Below are 27,519 nucleotides of genomic sequence, written 5' to 3'. Positions count from 1 at the left end.
AACAGTAATAATGAACAGCAGTGTTTTGTGCTTTTCCAGCACAAACTTTGTTTAATTAGCAAAGTGACCTTGAAGCAATTACTTCTTTCTGAAAGCAACGAAAAGAGATTTGCTATATATTCTCAAGACAGGTCCTATTTTCTGCTTGGAAATCCTATCTGGATAGGAAACACAGACTATAGATGCTGCTGGTGTTTGGAACTTCGGAATGGCCCACATTAGGCTTGTGCAATTCTCTTGACTTTCTGGGACCCAAGTGGACCAGCTCCATGACACATCCCTGTGCTCTAGGCATGTTAAATTCCTTGGGCTTTTTAACTGATTCAAGCAACTTACCTATGTCATGCTCTTGCAAAAGTTAAAAAGTGTATAAATAGGGGGTTTACCTGTGATCCATTTGTATTTTCTACTCACATTTATTTTCATTTGCAGAATTTCAGCTGGAGCACTGCACCCTGAACTGGGTGCTGCAGATTTTAATAGAGAAATGAAAACGGAATTGTTTTTAAGTATACAAAGTCATGGTTGCTGAGGCATTATAATATATTTAGACTGTCCACCGAGCTGTTCTCTGTATACTTTAGTAATGCAGAATATAGCTGGATTAGGGAGTGAGAAGAATTTCTTAGGAACTATCTCCTAATTCCTTTCAAGGTTGAGTAGACTTCATCTACTTTGAGATCCTGTCTATAGTTAGCAATCATTTTTTACAAAGTTCTTGCTTTCATGTGACTGATTTTAATGCTTCCTGTCTGTGGAATTAAGATAAGCTACAGTATTTGGAATTAAAAATAGGGTTTTTTTGCAGGATGAAGGTAAGACAGTTGCTCAAGGACTAAATGTGTCTATTTTTAAGCACTACTCAGTCATTGTATGTAGTAATGATGAGCTGATTTTTTTAAAAGATATTTTAATGGGTTTATATATTAAACTTTTTTCTTTTTCAGAAAAGCGTCATGAAGACAACCTGGGGTGTACTGGATCCACCTGTGGGAAACACACGTTTAAATGTGATTAGATTAATATCTAGCCTTTTACAGACAAATACAAGCAGTGTGAATCAGGAGCTTATAGAACTTAACAGCATAGGAGTAATACTGGTAAGAACTTAATGCTGTCTTCTTTATTTTTATGGATTGCTATTAAGATCTTGTCTGCTTTTTCTGACACTGCAGCTAGTTTTCCAGCGTAACTTTTCAGCACCTTTGTACTGTGATGTCTATTGCTTGTTTTAAGAAGTTTTAATATTGGATTTTACTGTTAATCCATCTGTCTGAAGTCAGTGTTTTCCTCTGACCACTTGAATGGTTCTTATTTGCTATACCTTCATAAATACGTGGTTTTCTTAATAAGCTTGTTTTCAACTGGATGTTCTCAGGTTTTCAGCCCTGTTCAAGGCTTCATTGCTATTTTCAGTTTTTTTCCTAAGTTGATCCCTCAAAGCCCTTTTTCCTCACTTAAATATATGGCCTACAAAATGGTATCTCAGCCATGTCCTGTAAAGGAACAGTTATTCTTGGTAGCTTGTATTCCTTCAAACTTCAAAGCATGGAGGTGTACAGCAAACTCAGTTACCTAACTCTGTGCTAACGTGAATATGTACTTTGAGTACTTCCTACCTCACACTTCCACTTTAGCAGATGTATTCTTTGTGTTCAGGTTCACCCAAGAAATCCAAATACTGGTTGATTAAAAGATAGCTAGCAAATCATGTAGAACTTAAGCTAGTTTGTGAGAAACAATATGTAAACTTCCAAGTTGGCAATTGCAAGCTTAAAGTGTAAATACCTTCTCTTTCCTGATTTTAGTCCAAAACGCCTTTTTCCTGTGACTGATTAATACAGTGTGATTGAAATGTTTTCATCTCAAATTTTCTTGGCAATTGGGTTTGCAGACAGGTACTAACTTTTATACAAATAGCTGACTTCACTGTAGCTGATGTTTTTCCTAGATCCATTGTCTAAGGCAACATACACATTATGAATACTTGCATGTTCTTGTAAATAGATTATTTTGTAAACTAAGTTCAGTGAGGTTTGAACACACTTTTCTGTTGCAGGTTTTACATAAGGAAAAAAATAATTGTAGCCATAGAAGCCTTGGTGCTTCCTACTGTTCGCTGAAACAGCACATGTTTTACTGTGCAGACTTGACTTAGGAAAAGTTACGGGAGAATGCCATTAGTTTAGGAGGACTGAAGGTAGATTGAAGACCTTTAGCTGTACTTTGAATGAGACTAAAGTTGTTCAATGCTGTTCCAATCACTGCACATCTTTCCAGAACTCATTACATTTTGCCAGTGACAGCAGTCATTTGCATTTTGCAGTGAGTAGCCTAAAATAACTAGGCTTGAAGAAAATCTTTCCTATGTTTAAGAGAAAAAATGGGGAGAAGCAGGAACGTGACTAAATGGATGCTGTGTATTGTATCTCAACCTCAGTATTTGTCTTGTGCTTTGTTAATAATCTTAAACTGTGTCTAGATTATCTGAGGTAGCTTTCTGTAATAGGAGGATAAAATTAGTGGATGGTGGGTTTAAAACAGGTAGATACAATTTTGTAAGGAATCTCACTGAAGTTAGGAGCACACTTACAAAAGGGGATTATAGATACCAGGAAGGTTAAGTGAACTGAAAAAAGTCAAGGACTTCTAAGGTCATAAATAACACTTCTGACTCTGGGACTTTCTGGGCAGCAGCTGGCGGAAGGAATGTAAGTGGGGAGCATTATTTCTCACCATCTTCATAGTCTGAAAGTGCATTACTAGTGACCCCTGCAATAAATCCAGTTAGAGTTGCATTCTTGTTTTGATCCAGTATAGTATTCCTTGCATTCAGATAATGGCAAACACAAGAATTACTGTTCTTGTGGGTCACAAATTTTCTCTTGCACAATAATACTTAGTGTAAAAACTTAAAGAATTTCCTCCAGTGTAGTAATTCAAATGATTAGGTGGGTGAGACTATTGGTTATGTTTAATGAAAAGATCTTGGTTTGTGTAAACTTCAGTGAATTTGTTTTTCAGGACATGTTTTTTAAGTATACGTGGAATAACTTTTTGCATAGTCAAGTAGAAATCTGTATTGCATTGATTCTTGCGAGTCCTCTTGAAAACACGGAAAATGGCACAATTACAGATCAGGATTCCACTGGGGACAATCTCTTACTGAAACATGTAAGTTGTGTTTTGTGAGTCTCTTGAATTTTCCTGTTCCCACACAGTTAATTTTACATAAAATATACCCCAATTTTATTTAATGTATAGAATGAAAAAGAATGTCTTTCTGGTTTTACTTAAAGTGTTAGTTCAGGGTGTTAAACCTGAAACTGCCATAGAGTAGATTTTTTTTGTTGCTCCAAAGCGAGCACGGTGAGGAAATGCAAGTATTTATTTATTTTCCTTGAAGTTCCTCCTATTTTTGAGGCTTAAAATTGCTATTTCAGTAGCTTTATGCTACTGCAGCAACTCAGCACTTAGAAAGGGGAGTAGGATTAATACAGGTTTAGCTTTTTGGTTTGTGGTTGTTATCTGACTGCTGGGCATTCAACCCTTTAGTGAACCTGAAATTAATTGTCTTGTAGACTCTAGTATCAACTGTAAAATGCATAAATAGTGTTCCACTTTACTGCTACTAAGCATATTTTGCTTTTTTACAGCTCTTCCTTAAGTGCCAATTAATAGAAAGAATACTTGAAGCGTGGGAGATGAATGAGAAAAAACAGTGAGTAATTAGTTTTCTCATTCCCTGCAATTGTCTAAATAAGACTTGAGTTGTGAAATGAATGTATAACCAATTCAGAAGTGATCTAGCCAGTTCTAAAATCACATGTACGTTAATATTTGGGTTAAAGCTTTCTCTTGTACTTTTTGGTAGCATTCTAATTCTTTTTCCTGTAACCATTTAAGAACGCAAGAGTTGTCATTCTTGCCGTGTGTAAGATACTACTGTGATCTCTAAAGTTTACCTGTGTTAGAGTACAGAAACATACTATAAGGTTAGAGAGGACAGGAGATACTTTTTCCCAGTAAGCAGTTGAGAATTATTTGTGAACACATCAAAGCATATCACGTACTGGGGAGCATTGGACACCTAAATAGTAAAAGCCAATTCCTCAGCAATAGAGTACCTTCTAAAATTGTGTTTGAAAGGATGTAAGCTTCAAGTAGCTAACATTGTCTGAAACTGTTTTTGTAGCAGGAGAAAAAAATCCTCAGTCATTATCTGAGGTGGTAAAAAGTTCTCTGAAGTCCTGTACATAATTTTAGCTCAGGAGATACTGAACAGTAAATGTTAGTTCTGACCTGTCAAAATATTGAATTAACTAGCTGGGGTAGTGCTGCTGGTTTGGTGGTATGTTGAGACAGTTCCACTCCCCAAAATACTCCTATTCCTATCTTAAGTGAATCAGATAGTAAATATACAGCTAACTGACCTGGAAATAAGGATGGTGAAGAGGCGGGGTAATAAAAAAAGGAATGTGCTAAATTTAACTGTAGAAAACATGCTCTCCTGAATGTCTTCCATTTTATATCAATTCTCCTGAGGTTATAGAGAATTGCCAACTTTACTGACAATTAGATTCTCATAGGAGAGAAATATAAAAAGTTATCTCTCTTACTCCAACCTAAAACTTAAATTTTACTTGGATAAGACTGTTCTTGGTCCAGTGCTTACAACACAAATGAGTTAATTAAATATTTAGTCTTATGTTTGTGAATATTAATGAAGAAAATGGTGTTTCAAACCTTAGGTTGTGCTTTTATCTGGAAACAGACTGTTCTAATTAATTCACTTCTTTATCCAATTTTGTACAGGTATGGCTCCAGCTAGAAAAGATAAATCTTGAAGGGTACTTTTAGCTTAGCTGTTTCAGGAAATGGGTATTTTTTTTAGTCCTTTTGTATTCTATCACTTAATGTTATTTCAAGCAGCTCTAGAAGCTTAAGGGTGACTGCTTTCTGCTGGTAAAAATCTGATATAGTAGAAATTGTTTGGTGCACTGGGATTAATAAGCATTTGCTAACAAAAGATACAGTTGTATTCCAGACTTTCTGGCCAGGCAATGACAATCAGTCTGGTTTGTCAAATAGAAGCACTTTGTGTCATATCCTGTATTAGAAACTATAACCTTTGCTATCACCGTGTGCTGATTGTTTAGAATGTACTTGTTGCTAAAGCACTCTGTAAACAGTGTGGTAGTTTATTCATGATATCTTGCGTAGACATAACTTAACTTAATTTCAGTTACCTCATCTGTTAGATGATGATGGTGGAAAATAAAATCATGTGATCTGTGTTTGTATAGCGTAAGTTACTTCATGAGCTGCAGTCACTTTACAGAGATTTCAGTCATGGGAAGTTTGCCTAGCTGTGTGAGTGGGTCTTTCTTGGTTTTTATTTAAAATACAAAACCTTAAACTGGTGCAGCAAAAGCTTGGTTGGCTTGCAGCTAAATGCTAGAGAATCAGTTCAAGTTGGACCTCTCATGATTGCTATTTGGGCAGATTTAGAATGGTTCCAACTGGCAGTAGGTGTTCAGAGCTCTGCTCTAACATCTGGTAATTCCTGTTTCTGCGAAGCAGTTCTGTCTGAAATATTTAAATGGCATTGTAATTTTATCTTTAGTAAGCATGTAAATGTCATTCCTAAATTTCAGGAAAGCAATGACCCTAACTTAGATGGGTATGCTAAGTGTAATACTAAGAAGCCTTGAAATACTAAAGCATACTTAAGAATGCTTTTTCCTTTTGATCATGGGCTGAAAGCTCTGAGGGAATACTTGGTGTTTCGGGGTTTTGCAAAATGCTCTCAGCAACAGAAATTTCCTAAAAACTCTGAATCTGTTGCTAATTCTGTCATTATTTTGCTAATGCTGTGCATTTTACTTCCTACACACACACACACGTACAAGCAGTACAAACACTTGTACGTCCTTCTTGGTACTTTATGTGCTTGTTAAGTCTCCTCAGCTGGCCAGTGTAAACAGTGTAGTCAAACCAGTTGATACCTTAAATTCTTGAGTATTGTTGTGAACCTGTGGTTTTAGGATGCGACTCTAACTTAAGAACCCCAGTTGTTTGTCTTGTGTAACATCTTGACTCTGGCAGTGTTTTATAACAACATACAGTATCAGAGTCACTCTGAGCGCGGGCAGTTGAACTCTGTCTCTTGCAGGGCTGAAGGAGGAAGAAGGCATGGCTACATGGGTCACCTGACAAGGATAGCAAACTGCATCGTGCACAGCACAGATAAGGGGCCAAACAGCACACTAGTCCAGCAGCTCATCAAAGGTATTCATTCGTGGTCTTAACTTTATCTTCAGGGTTTTCATTATCAAGTGCTGAGGAAATTAAGCAAACCTAAATTAGAAGGCAGCTGTTGGATTAAAGAAGAGAATAACTGGATTACTTCTGAAGCATTCAATTTAAAGTAGCCATCCTTAAACAAATGCTTAAGTATTTTCATTTCAAACAGTGTCAAAACTCCCTGAAATAGCTGCAAAGAGATGCTGACCTGCTGAATTTGGACTTGTTTGCTAGATGGAGTTACATGTATGAATTTAGGAGGATGTATATGTTCTGACCAGTATTTTTAGTAGAGCAGAAAAAAATATTTGAAAATTAGGTGATGCTTCATTGTTGATAGTTTCTAATTGGTTTGGGGTTTTTGTTTCCTGTGCTAGAGCTTCCAGAGGAAGTCAGAGAGCGATGGGAAACATTCTGCACAAACTCTTTAGGAGAAACTAACAAGAGGAATACAGTGGATCTGGTAAGTAGTGATGGGTAAGGTATGAAAATTGCTGTTGCTTTACTTGGACAGTTTCTTTTTGTCAGCAGCATTATCAGTCTTCCAAAATCCAGTGTACTTGTAAGGAGTCCCTCAAGTTGCTGAGCTATGGAACTGATAATTCTTTAGTTTACTTTTCAGCTAAAGCCATATCATTAATATTTGTGCTGGCATATTGCAGAAGATCAGTCTGTAATAGCTAATTACTTAGTGTAGCTAATCCCAGGCAATCTACAAGAAGGAGGATTTCTTTACTTTTTCAGGGTAGTGTATTTGAAAACTCCTGTCTGCTTGAGAGTACAAACTAAAAAGTTCAGGAGCTGGTGTTGATTGCTTTATCTACAGGATGTAAATGACCCAATACAAGTTTAATAGAAGACTGCTACCGGCATTCCACTGCCTGTGTTACTGACCTTGCTTAAGTAACTTTACATACTCTTGTGCACCTGCCACATTTCTTCTGCATGCAGCTGTAGTGATTACACTTTTGGAAAAACACTAAACTCAGGCAGAAGAGGTTTGTGTAATCATGTCAAAAATACAGTCTAAGAGTAATCACTTGGAGACTTTAATAAGCAGAGGCAGTTTCTGATGTCAACAGACCAATTAATGAATTTTAATATACCTGACTTCTCCAGGAATGCAGTGCTTTGCATGTAGCTTCATTAACTTGTGGTAATCTTATGTTATTTGGACTATAAGACTAATTAATTGTTGAATTTGCTATTTCAACATAAATATTAAATGGAGCATAATGTTAACAGGTGTCAATAGAAGCAATAGGAAATTAATCTGAAACTTTGCAACTTGTGAACAGGACCAATTTTTTCTTGAGCCTGTGAATGCAAAGAAGTGTGTAGTGCTTGCAGATAAATGTTGTTTTTCCTCTGGGTAGAAGCTACTTCTTGTTAAAGACCAAGAGAAAGATCATGTGAAGATGAAGAATTTTAGGCTTATAAAAATAATACTAATTGGCTCTTTGGATACATAATATGTGCTTGGAGGTACTTGATGTAATAACAGTAAAACTTAATTGAAAACTTATCTCCAAACTACACAGTTTTCAGTAGAACAGAAATACAAAGCATTAAAACAATTCCTTTTATCTGAAATAAATGAGTACATTATATACTATGCCAATGACCCAGTTTCTTTGTATAGGTTACTACCTGCCACATTCATTCTTCCAGTGATGATGAAATAGACTTTAAAGAAACTGGCTTCTCACAGGATTCTTCTTTGCAGCAGGTGAGTTGAATTATTTTAACAGCTTAATTTGCTCTTTCTGTAAAAATAAATTACGACATTTTTTAAAAAGCAGTGGAACTTTTATCTACTCTCACAAGCAAATGTAAATCTAGAAGGTTTAAATTAAAGCTTAGATGTGTGCATGCACACAACTGTGTCTTACCAAACTCATAATATGCATCTCTTTGAATTCTTTTGCTGGTAGTGAGAGAGTGGGAGCCTTGTGGCACAAGATTGCCAACAGATCACTTAGATGGAATCAGATGCGTTAGATGGCATTATTTGTCAGGCTTACTAACCAAAATCTTTCAGATCACACTGACAGTTGTGTAGTAACTACCTAGTCTTAAGACTGGCTTTGGTATTTTATGCATTTTCTATAGTTTTTATAATAAGTAATTGCTTGTCTAAGTTTGAATTGTGGGTGGTGGCTCAAGCTTAAAGGATCTGATGCATTTTTATCTGATTAAGTGCTTTTGTACCTATAAGGTGTACCTATACAAAAACTTGATAAGTTGGGTGCTATCTGTAGCAGCTTTAGTGAGAAAGTAAGATCTTCTAATATCTCTGTGCTTTTCATGCATCCCCTTAGTGACCTGCTGTGCCTAGGCAATCCCAGCAGTTCCAGGTAGTTAATCTGGAGAAATGCAGATGGTCCAGTGCTGCTTCTTTCAAGTTTGTCTTGCTGTATACCTCCTCCTTTTATATATATATTTTCTTTTTCCTTCAGTTTTCATAATGCCTTAATCTAAACTTGGGGTTTTTTGATTGTTCTTTTGTCTCTTTCCATATTCACTTTGTTCAACTTTACCACCATACTGTGTCCCTTCAGCTACCTGGGCAAGAAACCAAGAGAGTTGACATGACAGCTTTATTATTACTCTATTTCCTATAATACCTTAGCATTGGCTGACTTTACACATGGAAATAACATTATTAAAAGTCCCTAGATGATGTGTAATAATTTATAATTTAATTATAGTGCTGGGAAATTAGAGACAAAAGCTATTGTTATGGATAGATGATGCCCACATGTACCTTAGTGTGTATATACCCATCTGCTGGCAGTTGACACTGGCATCTTTATTTAAAAAACAGCACAGTTGTGTCAGTGACACTGCACTGAGATGTAAAATGTTCAGTGGTTTCATTCTTCTAGATATTTAATAGATGCTTCTGGTGTGTGCCCTAGACTGATATTGCTAGTGATACCTGCATCATAAATATGCAGCTGTGCTTTAGTATGTATATATAGTTTACTTTTCTGGTTCTTACTATTTATAACTTCATGTTATTTTGAGCAAAGACAGCTTTTTCTTATATATAGTGTTTCCCTGTTTCTTTGGGGTGCATTTGGAAAGGTGCTGGTTAATGTGATTAAACTATAGATTTAACTTTTTTATTGAAAGCTATTAGATTGGTGTTCAAGTCAGGAAATGTAAATAGGGTTGTAGTTGATGCTGCCTTTCAAAATTCAGAGGTTAAGGCAAATCCTTTTCCTGTCCTTTTATGTTTAGTTTAGATAGACTTTTATTTCTTTGAAGCAAAATGGGCAAATAGATTTTAGAGTATTAGTAGAATTATTATATCACTGTCGTTGGTCCTGGGGTTGCCAGGCCTTTTCTGATTATCAGATGCAACAAATGACGTCCAATTTTATTGACCAGTTTGGCTTCAACGATGAGAAGTTTGCTGATCAAGATGACATTGGCAAGTGAGTATAACATTACACTGAATTTGGATATAGTCTTGTGAGTTTTCTTTCTTCCTGTGTTTTTGGCTGTGGTTTTGCTGATAAGTACAAGCATTTACTGATGTGAAGCAGTTGCCAATCAGTCCTGTCTTTTTGTCCCATCTGTGTGCATTGATAGAAGCCTCCCTGAAGAGAGGAAAGCAACAGCTTCTCTTCTTTTTGTAATCTCCTGGTTGTGCCAATGTTGAGAATGCTGTGCTTGTGAATAAAAAACTGAATTATAACTCTGCTTTTTGAAAGCTATGGCTTTTTGTTGACCTGATATTGTTTGGGTCACTTTCACTTTGTCTCAAAGTGGGTTTTTTCCCCTGCTGATGACCAGATGAATAGCTCTACTTCTAAGTTTTCCTGGAAGAGATGACAGTAACAACATGACTCTGAGTATACTTTTCTGTAGAGGAGAGTAATGAAGGGCATTGTAAATCTGCCTTTGTTTATAAGGTCGAGGCAGTTAAAATTTACTTCTACAAAGAGTCTTGGGTGAAAGATGAGGCAATGAGAACAGTCTTGGTCAGGTTAAAAAAACCCAAACTAAACAAAAACCAGCACACAGTAGAAAACACCCCTCACAAAAGCTGGTATCTTTCTTCATAAATAAACTGATGCAATAAAGGGAAAAGGGGAGAGTGGGGGTTCTTGCTAGTAGTAGAGTTGATCATGGTTTTTGTAAGATTTCATGGATTGGGATGCCAGAACATGCAGCAAGGAATAAAAAGCATTACTCGAAGATGGTTTTTATAATAATCTCAGTGCTCTTCTGTAAGACATGTTTAGTAAGTGGTGTCTGACTAAAGCTTGTATCTTCCATCCAAGAAGCATTGCTGCCTTTTTATACCACATAACCTGCTGAGATTAGAGATGAAGATAGGATGGTAGAGGAAGTAACACAGGATACTCCTTAACTTTGTTAGAAGCAAGTGGATTTTGGCAGGGATAGGAGTTAGAGTTCCTTTAAGTTCATGCCTTTGGCAGTCTGTTGTCTTGGTAGAAAGAAGATGACTACTTATGTAAAGAGGTCTCAAGATTTGTGACAGGTACACTGATGATGTACTTGCGAGTTGAATTGAGCTGTAGGTGAAGTTAGTTTAAGGTTATGCCTTCTGTGCAAGAATCAATTACACTGTAAGTTACCTGCATGCCATTGTACCATAATTCAGATGGTGGCTTGCATAGTAATACAGTCACACTTGCAGCTTGGGTTCCTTTAGACCACTTACCTTTTTCCTTACTTTGTAATGCAGTGAATATTAGAGGAGGAGGAGTATGTGTTCTGCTGAGTGCACTGCTGGCTAGACAAAGAATATATTAACTCTTCTGATATGTAAAGATGTGTCAAGCCTAATAGATAATGGTATGTTTGGGAAGATATTTCAGTGATTGGTTAAAATAAAACTTTATGGGGTTCTTTTGTTAGGAAACAGAATTTGATATTATTTTTATTTTGTCCCTTCGTGTTGAAAAGGTCATTTGATAGAAGGGTGAAATGAGTTAAAATGTATAAGAACTGCAAATGCAGATATTTGCAGGATTTTGAGCTGTATCATGGTAGACCATAGTCAGGTTAGGCATCCTTTAGGCCTAGGTTTTTTCCCATACAGTATTTGAGATTTGGGTATATAGTTTCAATTATGCTTGTTTAGGCTTCTTGCATCTTTACATCTAACTGTAGATGGCAATGTTCTCTGTTTGTATTTAAAAGATTTAACAGTTAGAAATATCACAGGAATGCCAGGCCTCCTCGGTGTGTGATTTTGACTGTTTTGTGTTGGAGACTACTTTGTCTTTTATCTTCTATTTTTAGATTATTGGAAAATAAGAAACCAAAGAGAAATTAAATGTCTTCATGTCACAATAGAAAATGTTGTTTTACTGAGTACATTTCTTTTTTTCTTGTAGTGTTTCTTTTGATCGGGTTTCGGACATCAACTTTACCCTCAATACAAATGAAAGTGTAAGTATGTGTTCCAGTATTATCAGAAAAATGACTGTCTTTTAAACTTTAGCATGACCTCAAAGTTTTGGCAGTGGTTATATTTACTCCTTTTATGTGGAAATCATTGGAAAGTAATTACCCTACCTTATTCCCATATCATGAGATTTGCTAATTGGAAGACACGATTATTGTTCTTTTTGACCAGTATTAAGCAGAATTGTGTCTGATTTGTATAGCTGGGTTTAAGATTGGGCGTAGATCTGATTTGTGTTTTATGATTAGAAGTTACTTAAATCTTCAGTGAGATTCTAGTGACCAGAAAGTAAGAATGGAGACTCTGAACCTCGATACTATTTGTTGATTGAGCTAGAATGACCCACCTCTACAGAAAATAAAGCTGGAGTACTTCGTGCGCTGGTTATCTGGAAAGCTCTTTGGGGTCACTCCTGCATCCCATTCTTAAACATGATGGAAGCTCCTGAGTGTTCTTTGGTCCACTCAGCTTGTTAGTAGCCAAGTAAAACAAACAGCGCTGCATATTTGCTTGACAAGCTTTAAATTAAGACATTCTGGCTTGATGCTGCTTTTAGAGAAATGCTAAAGATTCTCTTCAGAATAGTCATATATTTTTAAGATGTTTATTAATGTAACACGGATTTTATACTTTTGCTGTGTTTAGGGCAATATAGCCTTGTTTGAGGCATGCTGTAAGGAGCGGATACAGCAGTTTGATGATGGTGGCTCTGATGAAGAAGACATTTGGGAAGAAAAACATATTGCATTTACACCAGAGTCCCAGAGGCGTTCCAGGTGAGAAGGGCGTTTCTCATCCAAATAGCAGTGTCGTGAGCCTGCAGTGAACCTGTCCTCTGGTTCAGTCTGTCTGTTAGTACAGATTGTCCAGAAGAACTGGTATTTCCATTCTGTGGAGAAATAAGTGGAGATGTGGCTTTAGTGCTTTGTTTTCCAGCCATGATTTGCAGAAGATGCACTTTGGCTTTTATAGCTTGCTGGTTTTGGTTTTTCTCCCTGCTGTGTATTCCTTCCCTCTGCTTTTAAACTGGCCCAGCTGTCCTTGCTTTGGACAAGGCAGCCCAGCTCCACACCTCTGTTCGACCTTGGCTCTCTTCTCTACAGTAGCAGTGTGGCTGTGAACATAGGAAAATGCATTGAGTGGAAGGAGCATCTAGTCCCTGAAACTCAGGGCTGTGCAGCCTCCCTCGATATCTACTGAAAGCCTCTCTGTATGCTCAAGTGAAAAATCTTAAACTTCGTTTTTTTGAGAGAGAAATGAGGGGAATACTAAGAGCTAAAAATTATACCTCAGATAATCTGTCAGAAATAATTTTGTAATTCTCTTTAGCCTGAAACTCTGCACTATTTCATTGTGCCCAGAGTGTTATACTAAAAACAGAATGTAAACTCTGTCTTTGTATTTGAAGTTCGGGCAGTACAGACAGTGAAGAAAGTACAGATTCTGAAGAAGAGGATGGAACTAAACAAGACTTGTTCGAATCCCACACCAGTACAGAGGACAAAATGGAAGTAGACTTAAGTGAACGTATGTAGCTTTTTTCCCTGCTGCTTTGGGTTATAGGAAATGGTTAGCTCTAGCAGCCTGATTTTGTAGGAGCTTCCTTGTTTACTGCTTTTATTCCAACTGTCTTAAAGTAGTCTTTCTCACTTGCCACAGAGCATGTACGTATTGGGAAGTTTGAATTCCTTACGTGTCTTAGGTTGCTTATTTTCTCTAAAATTCGTGTTTCAACTCTTCAAGAATTAAAAAAGGAGGAATAATCAGAAAGGGGAGAATTAAATGTACTCATTTATAAATATTGAGTGCCTACAAAAACCTAATGTGTTTATCTCCAAACCCAAAAGATGGTATTTTTACTGGAAGCCTTTCAGTCCAGCTTTTCATCTAACAATGCTCTTTTCAAAGACTTCCTACAGAAGCTAAGTGAACTTGTATTGTTCTGGTTTCAAATGTCAATGAAAAATGCACATCAGGAGACTCTTACGTGGAATCGTAACTGATGGTTGAAAAGTTTTCACATTCAAGTCAGACTAAACTGGCTTTTGTTAAACTGGCGATGTCTGTAGGTAAAAACCCTGTGTTTATCTAGACTGTAAGGAATTAAATTAAAATAGAAGGAAAAGTTAAGGGTTTTCTTTTCTTTTGTCAGATTGGTGTCGTTGGCATCTGTGTGTCAAACAAGTTTTGATCCATGTGGGTCTCCTCCCATATCTGCCTGGGTTGGAATTTCTAATTGCTAGTCAGAGCTTCCTTTTCAGCCTGTTTTTTTGTATGTAAGTGTTAATGAAAAACATGTTTCCCTTGGGTAGGTGAAGTATTTTGAATTGACCTATCCTAAATTAGATGCTATTCACAGTTGCTCCCAAATTTAAAATATCAATAAATATTTTAAGTTGTAAAAAGCCTTAAACTTTTCTGAAACTTAGCAGTGGTGTTAGTGCATGAGAAATTATTTGAAGAAATTGAAAAAGGGATGAAAACTCCTAAGATTTTCATTATTATAGAAATTAGTTGAAAAATGGTAACAAATATTGAGGTTAATTTAAAGGATAAAGTGGGATTGTACTTGTGATCTAATATGTTTTATTAGTTTTGTTCTTCAGATAAAATACATTTTTTTTAGCAGAGTACTCTGAGTTACTGATCCTAAAATTCTGCCTTATTAGCAGAATTTTCCTTCTAGGGAATACATTTATTTTTTAACCTGATGTACAGGATTTTTCTGCATGTGTTTGAAGTCTAGTTATGAATTTTGCTTCTCTTTATGGAATGTACATAGAGAGAATCAGTGTGTTAGGCATATGTGCACTCATGTTCTTTATTGAAATTTGTTCCTAATGAACTTCATGATGGTTTTTCAGCACCTAACTGGTCAGCGAATTTCGATGTACCCATGGAGACTGCACATGGTACCAGTCTGGATTCTGTTGGCTCTGCTGTGTGGAGTACTGAAGCACCTGTGCCAGCTAAAGAAACTGGCTGGGCTTCCTTTTCTGACTTCACATCCTCTTTGAGGTAAGGATGTCAGTTATTCACAGTGAGTTTGGTTTTCTTGGTGTGTCCATCTCTACACAAGCCTGTGTTGCTGGTGTTCTGGTGAAATACAAGTTGTATGTAAAGTGTCTGAAGAGTCCCATGCGTTCCAATGGCATGTGTTTGTATGAACTCCCTTTCCAGGATGGGTGGGTACTAGTGTCATTGTTCTTAAGAGTTTTTATGAGCATCTGGGTCCTTTCATATTGGTCTCTGACCAAAATTTGGGCTGTAATTTTTTTATTATTTATTTTTTAGTGTAGACTGAACTCAGTGAACTGTTGAATGTAAAGGTTACAAAAATGGGTGAAGATGTGGATGCTATTCTGTGGATGTTATAAAACAAATAGGTTGAGGATTTTCTTTCTTTTTTTTTTTTTTCTTTTTTTTTTTTTTTTTTTAATTTCGTATAGTTATGCAGCTGTGATAACTAGGTTAAGCAGTTCTGCACTATTTTGAGAACATCCAAAATATTGCTGGTTTTTTTTGGATTGAACTCTACACTCAGCTGAAGTCATGTATGTACCTAATCAAATAGATGTAAATTTTGAGTTGCCAAATACTGGCGGTTAAGAACTGATTCCTTCTCATATTAGAAAACTGCTTTTATACATTTGGCTTTTGACTTTCTGTCTGGGCATTAAAACAGCTCAGATATAAAAGTATTATTTTTTCTAACATACAACAGTGTTGTTTCAAGATTGAGGCAGGTAAATTGATAATCAGATTAAGGGCCTAGAAAATGAAGACTTGGAGTTGCCACATTACTGTATAGAAGAGACACTCTGTGAATGGTGAGACTTTTTTCAAGTGGGCAAATCTTGTTGTCTGAGTTCCTTTAGAATGAAAAACTTGTAGCTGTACAGTATATAAGTAGTGAAATCACTTTTGTAGTGGTTGATGACTGCATTGGCAGTCTCAACAGAGAGCTATCCAGTTCAAAAAATGCATTTAGAAAATTAGTTAAAAATATTTGGAAACACTGCAAGGAGCTGGTGATTACCTGTAGGCCTTACTTACCAGGGACATGTCCACTACTACTTGTAGTGTAACAAAATCAAACAAGTGAAAATAAAATGACCATCAAACATCCTCAGCTCTGTTCTGGTGCATTTTGCATTACTAAATGTCCATTTAACATGTCTTTCCAGGACTCTCAGAAACAGACTTCCTGTAATTCAGTTTCAGTATAGTTCTAGGCCTTATAGCTTTCATATAGTTCTAGGCCTTATAGCTTTCATATAGTTCTAGGCCTTATAGGTGTTTTAAGAACACTTCATTTTGCTATTCAGAAATGTTTCTAAAGTTCTTTTATTCTACTTGAAGCTCAAAAGACTCCTTAAGAAGTAATTCTCCTGTGGAAATGGAAACAAACACAGATCCAGGTGATCCCTTGAGTGCAAATGCAACTACTCTTACAACACAGCTAGAGAGTAAGTAAACTGCATTCACAAATGCAAATGGCTTGATTGTAGGAGTTGTACATAAGAAAAATCTCCATGAACCTTAGTTTTAGTTTTCCAGAGACTCTTCTCTGGCTCTGCTGCTGTTCTACCAGGTAAGAAAAGTGACTGGTCAAAGAATTTCTAAACTATTTTAGTTAGTTTCCCATTTAAAACAAGAGCCAGTGTTACTATTGCCTCTAAGAAGTCTGCAGATCATGAACAGCAAAGCATTACAAAGAAACAAAGTGTGTTCTGTTAGAGAATCCTCTCACCTGTGTCAGCATTTAGCTGAGCTGATGCCCATAAAGAATGGTAGGTTCCTGTCTTGTCTTATGTGGCAATAGGCCAGTAGCCTCAATGTGTTCAAACTTCTCCTTCCTGCTCATGCCTTTCTAAGCAACCTTCACTATGCACGCACTAATTGTTTGTTCTACATGCATGAACTGGTTAAAAGGACGAAAGTATTTTAATGAGCTTTTTTTGTATCTGTTATTACCAGACAGAGCAAGAAGTGCAGGTGAGAAGTCCAGGCAGACTGGACATCCCAGAGGTTTGTCAGTACTTGGTGGAAACTTAGTGTCAAATTTGTACTGTGTAGACTTGTCATGGATTTGACTGTACAGAAGAATAATTCATCACTGTAATCCTACTAAGGCCTTGTTTAGGCAAAACTGTTGCAGTAACCATTGTCAGTCAAAATGAGAAAAAAAGTTACAGACTGCGCCTTTTTCTTAAGCTATCTGTAAGTAATGCTCATGCTCTCTCTATATGTGGCACTTGCAGAAAGGTGGCATTCTCTGTAAGGAAGAATTCAAGAAGTATGCAAAACTGCAGAAATACTGTTCTTGTTATATTGGCTTATGTGCTTGCACATGAAATAGAAACATAACCGGCCATGTGCTAAATTGCTTCTATTTCTACTTGTAGCCCCAGGAAGTGTTGCTATGGAGGCCAGCTCAGATGGAGAGGATGATGTGGAAAATGCAGACAAGGTGACTGAGACAGTCATGAATGGCAGCATGAAGGAGACACTGAGCCTAACTGTAGATGCTAAAACTGAAACCGCTGTTTTCAAAAGGTGAGAATGCCTATCTATTGTCTTCCCACCTTGTAAATAAAATGATGGAATGGTTGATGGAATGCTGTGTCATCAGAGAGTTCTTTTTAAGTGATAATTCCTGAGGCTTTAACTAGAGACCTTTCAAAGTAATTGTTTTGAATTTTTTCTTCTAGTTAGTTACTGTAACATGCCTTATCAAGCCTTAGTTTCAGTGGAAGACTTGACGCAGCTTCTGTCCCTGATGCGCATTATTGTGCATTTTTCATGTACGATTTTTTAACATTGCTCATCAAAACTAAGCTTTTAAAATTTTGCACAGAATTCTTAGAGTTGGATTGGAATTTCATTCTTCTCATCCAGGAGGATGGAAGACACAAGCTGAAGGCCAGCCAGGCACTGCTCTTGAGCGTAGCTCATCAGACACTTGGGGTGATCACTGTTGGTGGTATGCATGATGGTGTTAAATCTATTCTGGACTACAGGTGGCACATGGAATTCCAGAATAACTGGAAGAACAACTTCTTAATTTTGCTATTTTCTGATACAAAGATTCAGGAATAAGTGTCTTACAGTATGGTCAAATTCTATATTATATGTATTGTGATCCTTTTATGAGAATAAAGCACATTTCAGTGTTGTCTACTCCATCCCATCTACTAAGATATTGTGATCTCAGATTTAATGATCATGTGTTTTTTATTTAGTATCAAATATTTTTGTAGGGAAACAAAGGCTGCAAACAGTCTGACCTGCAAAAACTTTGCCTTCTTTGAAGCTGGTGTGTCCTGCCTCCACCCTGATGTTTACAAATTGGAACATGCTGCTAGAGCATTTTGACATGCAACCCTCTTCTCATTCTTTTAGAATAACTTCCTAGTATCTGTCCCTATTCTAGCTTTAAATATTGAAAAGAAATTGTCAGTATGTCTTGAAAATTGCTTAAAAAAAACAACCCTGATTTCAGTATAAGAAACTTTTCCAGTGTTAGTCCTTACCTAATTGCCTGTTGTTTAAATTAGTTTGACTTCATCCTGTTAGTGGTAGGAGATAATTCCTGAGCCATCCAAAATGAACAGACCTTGAAAACCAAACAGCTTTCTGTCACTCTTGCTTCCATCCTTTTGATTATCTGAGTGACTTAACTTCTGATGGTTTTTCAGCACAGAGGAGGGAAAATTTGTGACTGCACAGTGCTTCTAAATCAAATGGCTTTGATAGAGGAATGAACCAAAGCAGTTTAGAGAAGTGGGACTCTGTGCAGATTGATATGACATGAAGCCATCCATAGAGCATTGCTGATTTAGCAAATGATGTTTCTGCTCTGCAGTTTGTTCGGTCTTTTGCACAATGCTTTTACATGGTCTTCACTCTTAGATGTTAGATGTTTACAAATTTGATTTAGTTATCCATGGTGTCTTTAAACTTCTCCTTAAACTACTGGTTTAGCTCACATGCACTTTCAAGTTGTGTGACTTGTCATACTGGTGCAAGAGCTAACATGAGGAGGCAGAATCTGGTGACAGTTCCTGCCTACCTTCATGGAATTACCTGCTGGAACTGTAGTTAAAAGGACATAGAGGTGCAAAGGAAGGCAATATTATAGAAATTGCCCTAGTCAGAAGGGACACTGAAAGTTTATCTGGTCCAAGCTTTTATGGGAAATAGAGCCCAGATGAGATTACCTGGCACTCTGTCCAATTGTATGTTGAAAACTTCTAGTCATAGGGACTCTGGGATCTTGATTTGGAAGGGAAATGTTGAAGAAACATACAAGGGGGCTCAAAGATGAGGTCTTAAATGTAGAGACTGTTCTGCTCTGATAGAGATGTGCAACTTCATAATGAGTCAATGCTCAAGTGGCATTTTTAAAACCAGCTTGTTGGGAAAAGGTCTAAATTAAGGGACAGTTAGAGTAGTGAGAGAAAGTCCTACTCTGACCTGTTTGCCTTTCAAAGTGGATGCTTCCAGACATCAGCTTTATCTAGGTTTCTGTCAATAGAAAAATTGATGGTGTCGAAGTCAGCATTGAGGGGATTTATAAGCACAGTAGTTAATTTGTGGAAAGCTACAAAGGACAAAAACGTGATTTCTGAACTTAGTTCGGAGTGGAGAATAAGAAGGAAGAATGCTAGCAGAGACTACCTCTTTAAAAAAATAAATAAACCAAGGACACCACTTCTGATGGTGACGGTGACAAATATTTTATTTGGAAGGAATGCAAAGACTATCAACGCAAATGAGATGGGGAGATTAGATGGGGAAAACTTGATGAGAGATTGCAATGCAAAAGACAGTATTTTTGCAGGCTCTGCAGGATAGAAGGAGAAAAGAGAAGGATTCATTGAAATTTAAAGGATCCATGGAAAGGAGAACTGTGAGAATAGGAAGAAAACCAGCAGAGGAGATTGGCACTTCTTGAATAAATAGATTTGTTGCCACAGAGGTATAAGATTGATGTTTGTCTACTTCAGAGCTACTTTATAACTATCTCTTGCAGGTATATACGCTCAAATTTGTATTTTAGTGCACTGATAATGGTGTGACTGAGGTGGAAGAGGGTGGAATAGAGAGGCAGAAAAGTTTGGGTTTAGAGGCAAACCAGAAGATTTGTTTGCTAATGACTTTTGAGGCTGCCTGGTTACATGTACTGTCTTATATAGTGTGCGTGTACAGCTTTTTCACTGAACTTTGTTTGATTTTGTCTACAAGAGGAAGTTTGTGAAGTAGCTGCAGTCTTTGTACTCCATAAACCATACATAGTATTCACTGTGGAGTTACTAGGGAGTTTATTATGCAAGATAGTGATGAGTTAATGATTTTGCTGATATGTTTCATGGACAGACTTTATTAATGCCAGTTTCTGAGGGAATCTTGAATTTCTTTTATACTTTCTTCCATTTTTGCATACTTCTGGCTTCAGAGTGTTGAAATCCTATCGGTATGTATAGTAAAGGATTGTGACTGTGATTGTTATCACTTCAGGCATCACATACATTCCTTTTTTCCTTTCTGATCTTATTTGCAATCACTGTGTTTCCTGCCCTTTTATCCAGTAAAGTTTTAATGGATGTAAACACCAGCGCATCATTAGGTGTTTGTAAAGTCTAGAGCCATGTGCTTGATCTTCATGTTGCAATCATAACTTAAAATCCATTTGCATGTGAAATATGGACCTGTCTCAGTTTTCTTCTGTTGCCTGAAATTCCCTATAAATAAATTTAAAAGTTAAATACATTAAATAACTTTTTGCCTTTGTTTTCTTTTGTTTTTTAAGTGAGGAAGGAAAATTGACTACCTCGCAGGATCCTTCTTGTAAATATGTAGTAGAAGAGAATACAGAGGTTGCAGAAGAGGTCCCTTCAGGTCTTCAGCGTACTAACAGCAATCCAGAACAGAGGTAACTGCATTCAAGGATGCTTTCAATTCTCTCAATAGCAGGCTGTGTGCTTTTGTAATAGGTTTGATCTAAAGAGATTGAGTTTAGTTTGATCTAAAAATGTGCTTGCGTTTATTTTATTAAATTCTTACAAGTTGAGTTTTCTGTTGATTCTAAGACTCTTGAGTCATCAAAAATCTATTTTTTTTGCAGAGAGTTGTAAATATCCCCATTCTGTTTTGTGACAATATGTTACCAAGTTAGAATAGTGAATTGATGCACAGAACTCTACTGCATGTTCTGATTATACTGTATGTAGACTAAAAAGATGTAAGCATGTTTCACAAATACAGATTCTGGTTTTTAAGACTTGTTTATGAGCCAGTATTTAATCAGCTCCTTTCTTTTAACTTTCTTCTCTGCATAAATCTCAAATTTGATCAAGAAGGGGATTCTAATCAGAAAATACTTAAAGTGGGAAACCCAAAAACTCTTTCACAGCCTCTCCTAGAGATTCTGTCTTTATCTAGATGACAATATTTTTTTGATGCTCATAAGCATTAAATTGTCGGGAAGAAGTCCTTGGATACTAGGTGATTACCTGTTGAGTAAAGATGCTTGTCTGAACCAATAGAGGGCTGTCAGAGCTAGCAGTTCGCTAGATTGCTTCTGAGTTGTGGGAAATATCAAGGAACTCCTTTCGTTGAATCCTGCTGGCTTCAGCAAATCTCAGGACTTTCTCTAAAGGTGGCTGTCACAGTAGATCCTCATAAGTACAGGATAAATACCTAGATAAACATAATGGTGCTTTTGGGGCTCCATGTATGTATGACTAGTGGAAGGAGTCCCCTAGGTTGGTCTCTGGCTGGTGGCTAGCAGGAATAATCTCTGCTAGGAGCCCTGTTATGTCATGGACTTCTTTCTGGTTAATAAGTGAGTGACGGTTGTGCAGACTGTCACACTTCCTGTCCATGCAGCATTTGTTTCTTATCTTCCAGGTTTCTCTAAAAAATGTTTGCCTTTGTCTAGTGCTGTCTGTCTTTTCTCTAATGTTTACGTATGTATTTTAAAAAGTGTTTTTAGAGCTTAGCAGCCAAAGACTTAGCTAGGGGGCTCCTGCTGGTCATGTGCATGTAGAGCACGGACCCCAGAGTGGCTTCTCTGTGATGTCCACCATCAGAGAATAGGAGTTACAGGTAACTTTCCTCATCTGTAGTTTCAAGCAGTATTTGCATTCTTTTAGAGAATCTTCAGATGTATTCCATGGACTTGCACTGAATGGAAGTTGAGATTTTTTTGTCTCTGTTGCTTGCATATTTTTAATGTCCTTATGCATTGGTTTGATCTCTTCATGCTAGTCTAGAGCAATTAAGCCCATGTTTATACTAAACTCCATCTAGAAATGTATAGACCGTTACTGTTTTCACTCTGGAAGGTTTGCTCTCCATTTTCCTCCATATTTCATGAATGTTTCATCCCAATGGACTGACATTCGAAGTGTTTGTGAAAGGCTGTTTGTAGATTAGATTAGTAACTAAAGCAGTCTTTTAAGATGCTGTTGTTTTTCCTGTTGTGTCTTAGCTGCTGGCTTTCCAGTGCAACCTTAAATACTCCCAGTATCACATTTTGCCTCACAGAATAAGATTTGGATAAGTATCAGAAATGTGCTCTTTATTAGTAATTCTCTGACATACCACATCTCTAGAGATCACTTAGTATCTCAGTTAATGAAGATCATGCATTCTTCAGTGATGTGCTCAGTTAATTGAGTGCTACGCTTAATTAGGAAACAAGGACTCCAGAAATGCTGGACTGCAGAAGATAATTGGGATGAGCATGTTCTTAGCACGTTTCCTTCCTTCAGTTCACAGGTTGTGCTATGCAGGATCTGGGGCTGCTGGTTTTTGGTTTGGTTTTTATTGCACCTACCTGAATTTGCTTTGAATCTTTCCTGTATATTTACATTTGGTTTTTTTGGCCTCTTAGGACTGATCAACACACCCATTTAGGAGAGGCAGCTGTTAATGGCCCTGTATGATATGTGATGTCTACTACCTTGGCTGAAGAGAAAGAACTGATGTCCAGGTGTTTGAGTGTTTCTTGAGGATATCATCTAGACCCTGTTGAAGCCAGTCACTGCTGCACTAATTTCGCAAGGAATCAGGACCAGCAACATTTATATTCTAGATTTTAAGACATTGTACAGAAATTCATAAGTGTAAAAATATTGCACATTGAGAAATACCAATAATTTTTGCGTATGTTTATATTGTATTGTTCTAAATAATGGGGGCCTGTGAAATAAGATCCTGCTACCCATGTAATGATGACAGTAGTGTTACTATAGTTAAAATGGCTGTAAGAATAGTTTTATAAAAAAGTGAATACAAAAATCTAATGTATTTGAGACATAACTATTTGACGATTAGTGTGACCAAAGTATTTAGCAGTTTTCTTACATTTTTCACCTTGTAAAAAAGAAAAAGAAAATTCATGTTTTTTCTGAAACTGAAATGCCCTATAAATGTTATTTTGGTTGTTTTAGCTTACAAAAGTGATTTAAATAAGAATTTTTTGGTGTTCAACATTTTACAACAGGTTTTTTAATTGGTAATTGTTTTCTGTATTGTTCAAAACAGATCAAAAAATGTAAGTCTATTGGTAGAGATTTAAGTATTTATTGCAACAGCTTAGTTGACAAATTGATGTTACTGTAAAGCCATATGTTCTGTTAAGTCTAGTTTGCTTGAAACAATACCTTCCAGGTGAAACACTAGAATATTTGGAGTGCACATGGCTTGTTGTGTTTAAGTGGTTCACCTGCCTTCTAAACAGTTCACCAAGATTTAGTTTAATACCAAGCATTATACAATGGAACATTTCAGAACAATCTGCGTATTTAAAACGCTATAATCCTTTTAGACAAGTCAAGTAAAAGAAATGCCCGTGCTGCTAATGTAATTACAGTACATGCATTTTAAAAGTAAATAGTGTTTTTAATACAAATTTTGGCAGCAGAGCATGTTAATTGTTGATTTCACTGTACTGATCTGTGTGAGGCTTTCATTTGTATGTTCTAAGCCAGTTTTTTCACAGCTGGTTTGTGTATATATATAGTGATTATGGAAACTAATTCTGTGTAATTTATAATTTTCTATGTCAGTGTAAAATTCCAACAGCCTTCTCAAACAAACAGAAGCAATATACTGTATATTGCCACATTGTCTGGTGAAAGGGTTAAAATACTCCTGCACTTTTAGACGCAAAACCATTTTTGTTTCTGTAATAGTTATATTCATTTATTTTTTACATCATTTGTTTTCCTGACCAGTATTTAAAGCCAAAAGGATATTCTAAACAATGGCCAATGATTTATTCTAGAAGGCGTCCCAAGCAACGTGCCTAAACATTACATTGCATACAGAAATAAAAAACCCACATGTATGTCACTGCCCTTATTGCTTTCTCTTTTGCATTTTCTGCAACGTTCAGTGCACTTGTCCGTGGAAATTTTTGCAAATTGATCAGTTGTGTGAAAATGAAGGGGTAAAACCACAATATCATAGGAATTGGTAACTATGGTTGCCCTTTTATTATACATTATAAGTGATGGGATCCAGTCAGTTTCTAAGTTTTCTGTCTCAGTTCAAAATTACTTTCAGATCAGCTTGACCAAAACTATTTTGTGTGTTAGCTTTAAGGTTGGCAGCTGTCCTCAGTTTCTGATCTGTTACTGAAAAAGCAGCTTTGGAAACAAAACTGCTCATTTTGACACATGAATTGCAGTCAAGCAGAAATTCCAAATGCAGGCAAGCAGCAAGCTGGTTTGCATAAGTTTGATGCTTGTAAGGAGCGTGAATCCTTTCCAGCGGAGCCATTTGTCACTTGCTGAAAAGTTGATTTATCTAGCTCTGTAGCCATGAAAACTGGAGAACACAGTAGTTGAAGTTCAGTCTGGGCCCTGTTGCCTTCAGTTCAGCAAAGTTACGTCCTTGTCCTTCTGTTTGTGATCTGTCCTATCAGTCCACTGTTTTGAGGAAGTGTAGGGTGTGTTTTACCCACTCACTCTATTACTTGCACAAGGAATCCTGAACTTGAAAGCATTGGAGGTGTGGTTGGGGTGGGGGGGGAGGGGCGTGTATGGGTGTGTGTAAACATGCCTCTTTTGCTGTCTTCTATCAACACTGCTGCTGATACGCTGCTCATGTAGCCTTACAAATGTTTGAACGTACTGGGAGAATCCTGAACAGCTGTTACCCAACCTATTTAATCAGATTTGATTTGCATGCAATGGAATTTGAGTCTTCTTTATGAACAGGTATTTTAATGCATTTTGCAGCATGGACTAAAGTCTAATACCTTTGTACAGGTTTGAGTTCCTACAGTATTTTTAGCAGCAATAAGGATGAAAATGCCTTGAAAGGCTTGTCCACTGCCACATTCCACAGTGCTCTTTGAAATGACTAGAGGCTCAGTCACTTGAAACTGAGGAATATTTATGTCAGTTGATGTCAGTGGGCAGTGGATTTAACCCTCGGGATTTCTCTGGTAAAGGATTTTTACTCAAGCAACAGTCTGTTTCAAAACTGGCTAGACAAGTAATATCTGTAGTAGCTCATTGCCTCTTCCCAGCTGGCAGAATGGATGAATCATGCCTTCTTGACCAGTGAACCCATTATTTTTAAGTGTAAGCCCTGTATGAGTTTTATAGCAAGATTATTCTAAAAGCATAAGTCATCATCTTGACTAACATTGCTATTAGTTTGCTGAAAAGATAACAGGATAGTGGAAACAATCTCATTATGTCATTGTACATGGAATCCCGTGTGACCATGCTCTTGAGTGGGGTCTACATTTTTGCACCTATTAAACCTTGTATCTACCTCTTGAAAACAGTGAGTTCTGTGTTGTCATCTGCATACTTCCGTGGAAACTTACTGTGACATTCATTCTTTGTGTGAAATCCATTGAGGAGAATTGTGAGGAAGATGAATCAGGTTCTTACTGTCTGTCATTATAAACTTACCTTTCTGTTCAAATTAGTGTTAATTTCCTCAGAGATTTTGTTTTCTGACATATGTCTCATACAATTACATCAGGAAGTACTTACTGTATATAACTGGCTCTATTAATAGACTTAATCACTTCTGACTGTCTCAGAATAAATAGTGCTTTCTCCAGTGTAGTATAAGTGCTTTGAGTTTCATTATGAAAGTGTCTGTATTGCCTCCCAAACCAGGATGGAAAATGGCTGTTACTGCGGCAGCAAAATGCCCTTTTTGGTAAAGTTCTTAACATCTGTCTTTTAGTTTCTGCATCTTCCTATTCCATTATTGTTTGAGAATGGAAGGAGATGAAGACAGTAAAATTAAAATAAAAAATACTCTTATTGTAAAGATAGGCATTTTTCTGTCTCCTTTAGGTAGGACAGTTCACAACATTTTTTGGACTTGCTCAGACCTTGTTCTGCTATTTGTTTCAAATTGTGATTTGTCCTGTGTTTAGTCTTGATTAATGACTTGTGTCTAATCACACTTCCAATGATATCCAAAGGAAATCTGTGTGCTTCTTAATGTGCTGCCACAAGCTAAAGCACTAACAAGACCCAGACTTTGCCTTGTGTTTTGCTGATGGCATTTTTCCGAATTCTTTTTTAGGTGAGTCTGGGCTTAGTGTTTGTGTACTTTTTATTGGGGAGGGGAACTTTTTCTGTATTTCTGTCTTCTCTAAGTCACTAAGTACCTTGCAAAGTGAGGTGGGATTCCCTTTATCTTTCTGGTCATAGCTTAAATACTGTAATTCTGATTCTAGGGCCTTGTTCTGGATTTGAGTTGTGTATGGTGTGGGTGCTTTCCTGTGATCTGTGTTTTCTGTGTCTCAAATGATGATTCTGAAGACTGTAATTTAGATCATGATTGTCTGTTGTATACAGCCTCCCAGAGTAAGAAAGTTACACCTTGCCTTGTATAGATTGTGTATAGGTTGTATAGATTTTGTCGCTCATGTCTCCTGAGATTTAATGCTTACCCATTCGCACAAGGAAAGTTTATCTGGTTTTCTCACTACTTTGATCTGTGGATGATATTTAGGTAGATGGGTGTTTGATTCTCAAGAGTCTAATAGACATCACTTTTTCAGATGGAACCTGGACCTGTTACGGATCAGTTAGGTTTGCTTTTAAACTCCGCTATGTGCCACACTTACTACTTTCTTACCTGGGAGGGGTTCTTCCATTCCTGTTATGTACACCAGTTATCTATCAAAGGTTGTCACAATTTCATCCTGGGTAATACACTAACCTGGCTCTTCTGCCAGGGCACTGAAGCCTGACTGCAGACATTGCAAATAAAACCTGCTTTTCCTTACATCAAACAGAATTGAGTGTTTGGGAAATCCCTCTGCTATTTTTTCAAATGAAAGATAAAAATTGTTGACTGTCTTCTACTGACTCTCACATCAGACAGAGGCACAACGTTGCTAAGATAAGCTAAGACTGCTAAAACTCCAGTGACCTTGTTTCTGTTGTTGGGAGTTCTCCAAAGCACTTTTTCTCCTATATGTTTATAGAAACAATTGTTAATGCTGTATTTGTTTAAAAGGATTGTTTTTCTTGAGTCACTGCTAAACTTAAAATTCTGAGATGTGCTTTCAGATGAGAAGCGCTCTGCTTTGGAATGAGCTATAGTGGACTGTGCATATTGGCAGACAAGGTAGTAACAAGGAACTGTGAGATATTCATAGGACTGTAGGGCCCTACTGTTTCTCTCTAGTTCCTTCAGAATAAAGTAGCTTGAAAAGATACAAGGGCTGACAAAATGTGCCACTTTCCTTTTAATGCTGGTACTTT

The 27,519-nt window shown here is 37.0% G+C and overlaps 1 protein-coding gene across 9 annotated transcripts in view; it reads left to right on the top strand.

Moving 5' to 3' along the window:
• The window catches only part of PPP6R3 (protein phosphatase 6 regulatory subunit 3), a 50,766-nt gene extending 26,636 nt beyond the window's left edge, over window positions 1-24,130 (top strand). For 3 of the 9 annotated variants that reach the window (XM_048305719.1, XM_048305720.1, XM_048305717.1), the window contains 16 exons: window positions 948-1,100; window positions 3,025-3,174; window positions 3,657-3,721; window positions 6,176-6,291; window positions 6,684-6,769; window positions 7,949-8,035; window positions 9,652-9,749; window positions 11,685-11,739; window positions 12,401-12,531; window positions 13,164-13,282; window positions 14,620-14,773; window positions 16,118-16,224; window positions 17,164-17,314; window positions 20,217-20,234; window positions 20,571-20,693; window positions 22,659-24,130. In XM_048305719.1, coding sequence (XP_048161676.1) covers window positions 948-1,100; window positions 3,025-3,174; window positions 3,657-3,721; window positions 6,176-6,291; window positions 6,684-6,769; window positions 7,949-8,035; window positions 9,652-9,749; window positions 11,685-11,739; window positions 12,401-12,531; window positions 13,164-13,282; window positions 14,620-14,773; window positions 16,118-16,224; window positions 17,164-17,314; window positions 20,217-20,234; window positions 20,571-20,693; window positions 22,659-22,710 — 1,665 coding nt within the window. In that variant the 3' untranslated portion in view covers window positions 22,711-24,130. The other 6 variants (XM_048305722.1, XR_007204086.1, XM_048305723.1 and 3 more) reach the window with 6 other exon arrangements.
• Window positions 24,131-27,519: the final 3,389 nt, after the last annotated feature.

Source organism: Corvus hawaiiensis, chromosome 6 (genome assembly GCF_020740725.1).
Source record: "Corvus hawaiiensis isolate bCorHaw1 chromosome 6, bCorHaw1.pri.cur, whole genome shotgun sequence".
Classification (NCBI taxonomy): domain Eukaryota; kingdom Metazoa; phylum Chordata; class Aves; order Passeriformes; family Corvidae; genus Corvus; species Corvus hawaiiensis.
Note: the sequence above shows the minus strand (reverse complement) of the source record. Positions and strands in the feature narration are given on the sequence as shown.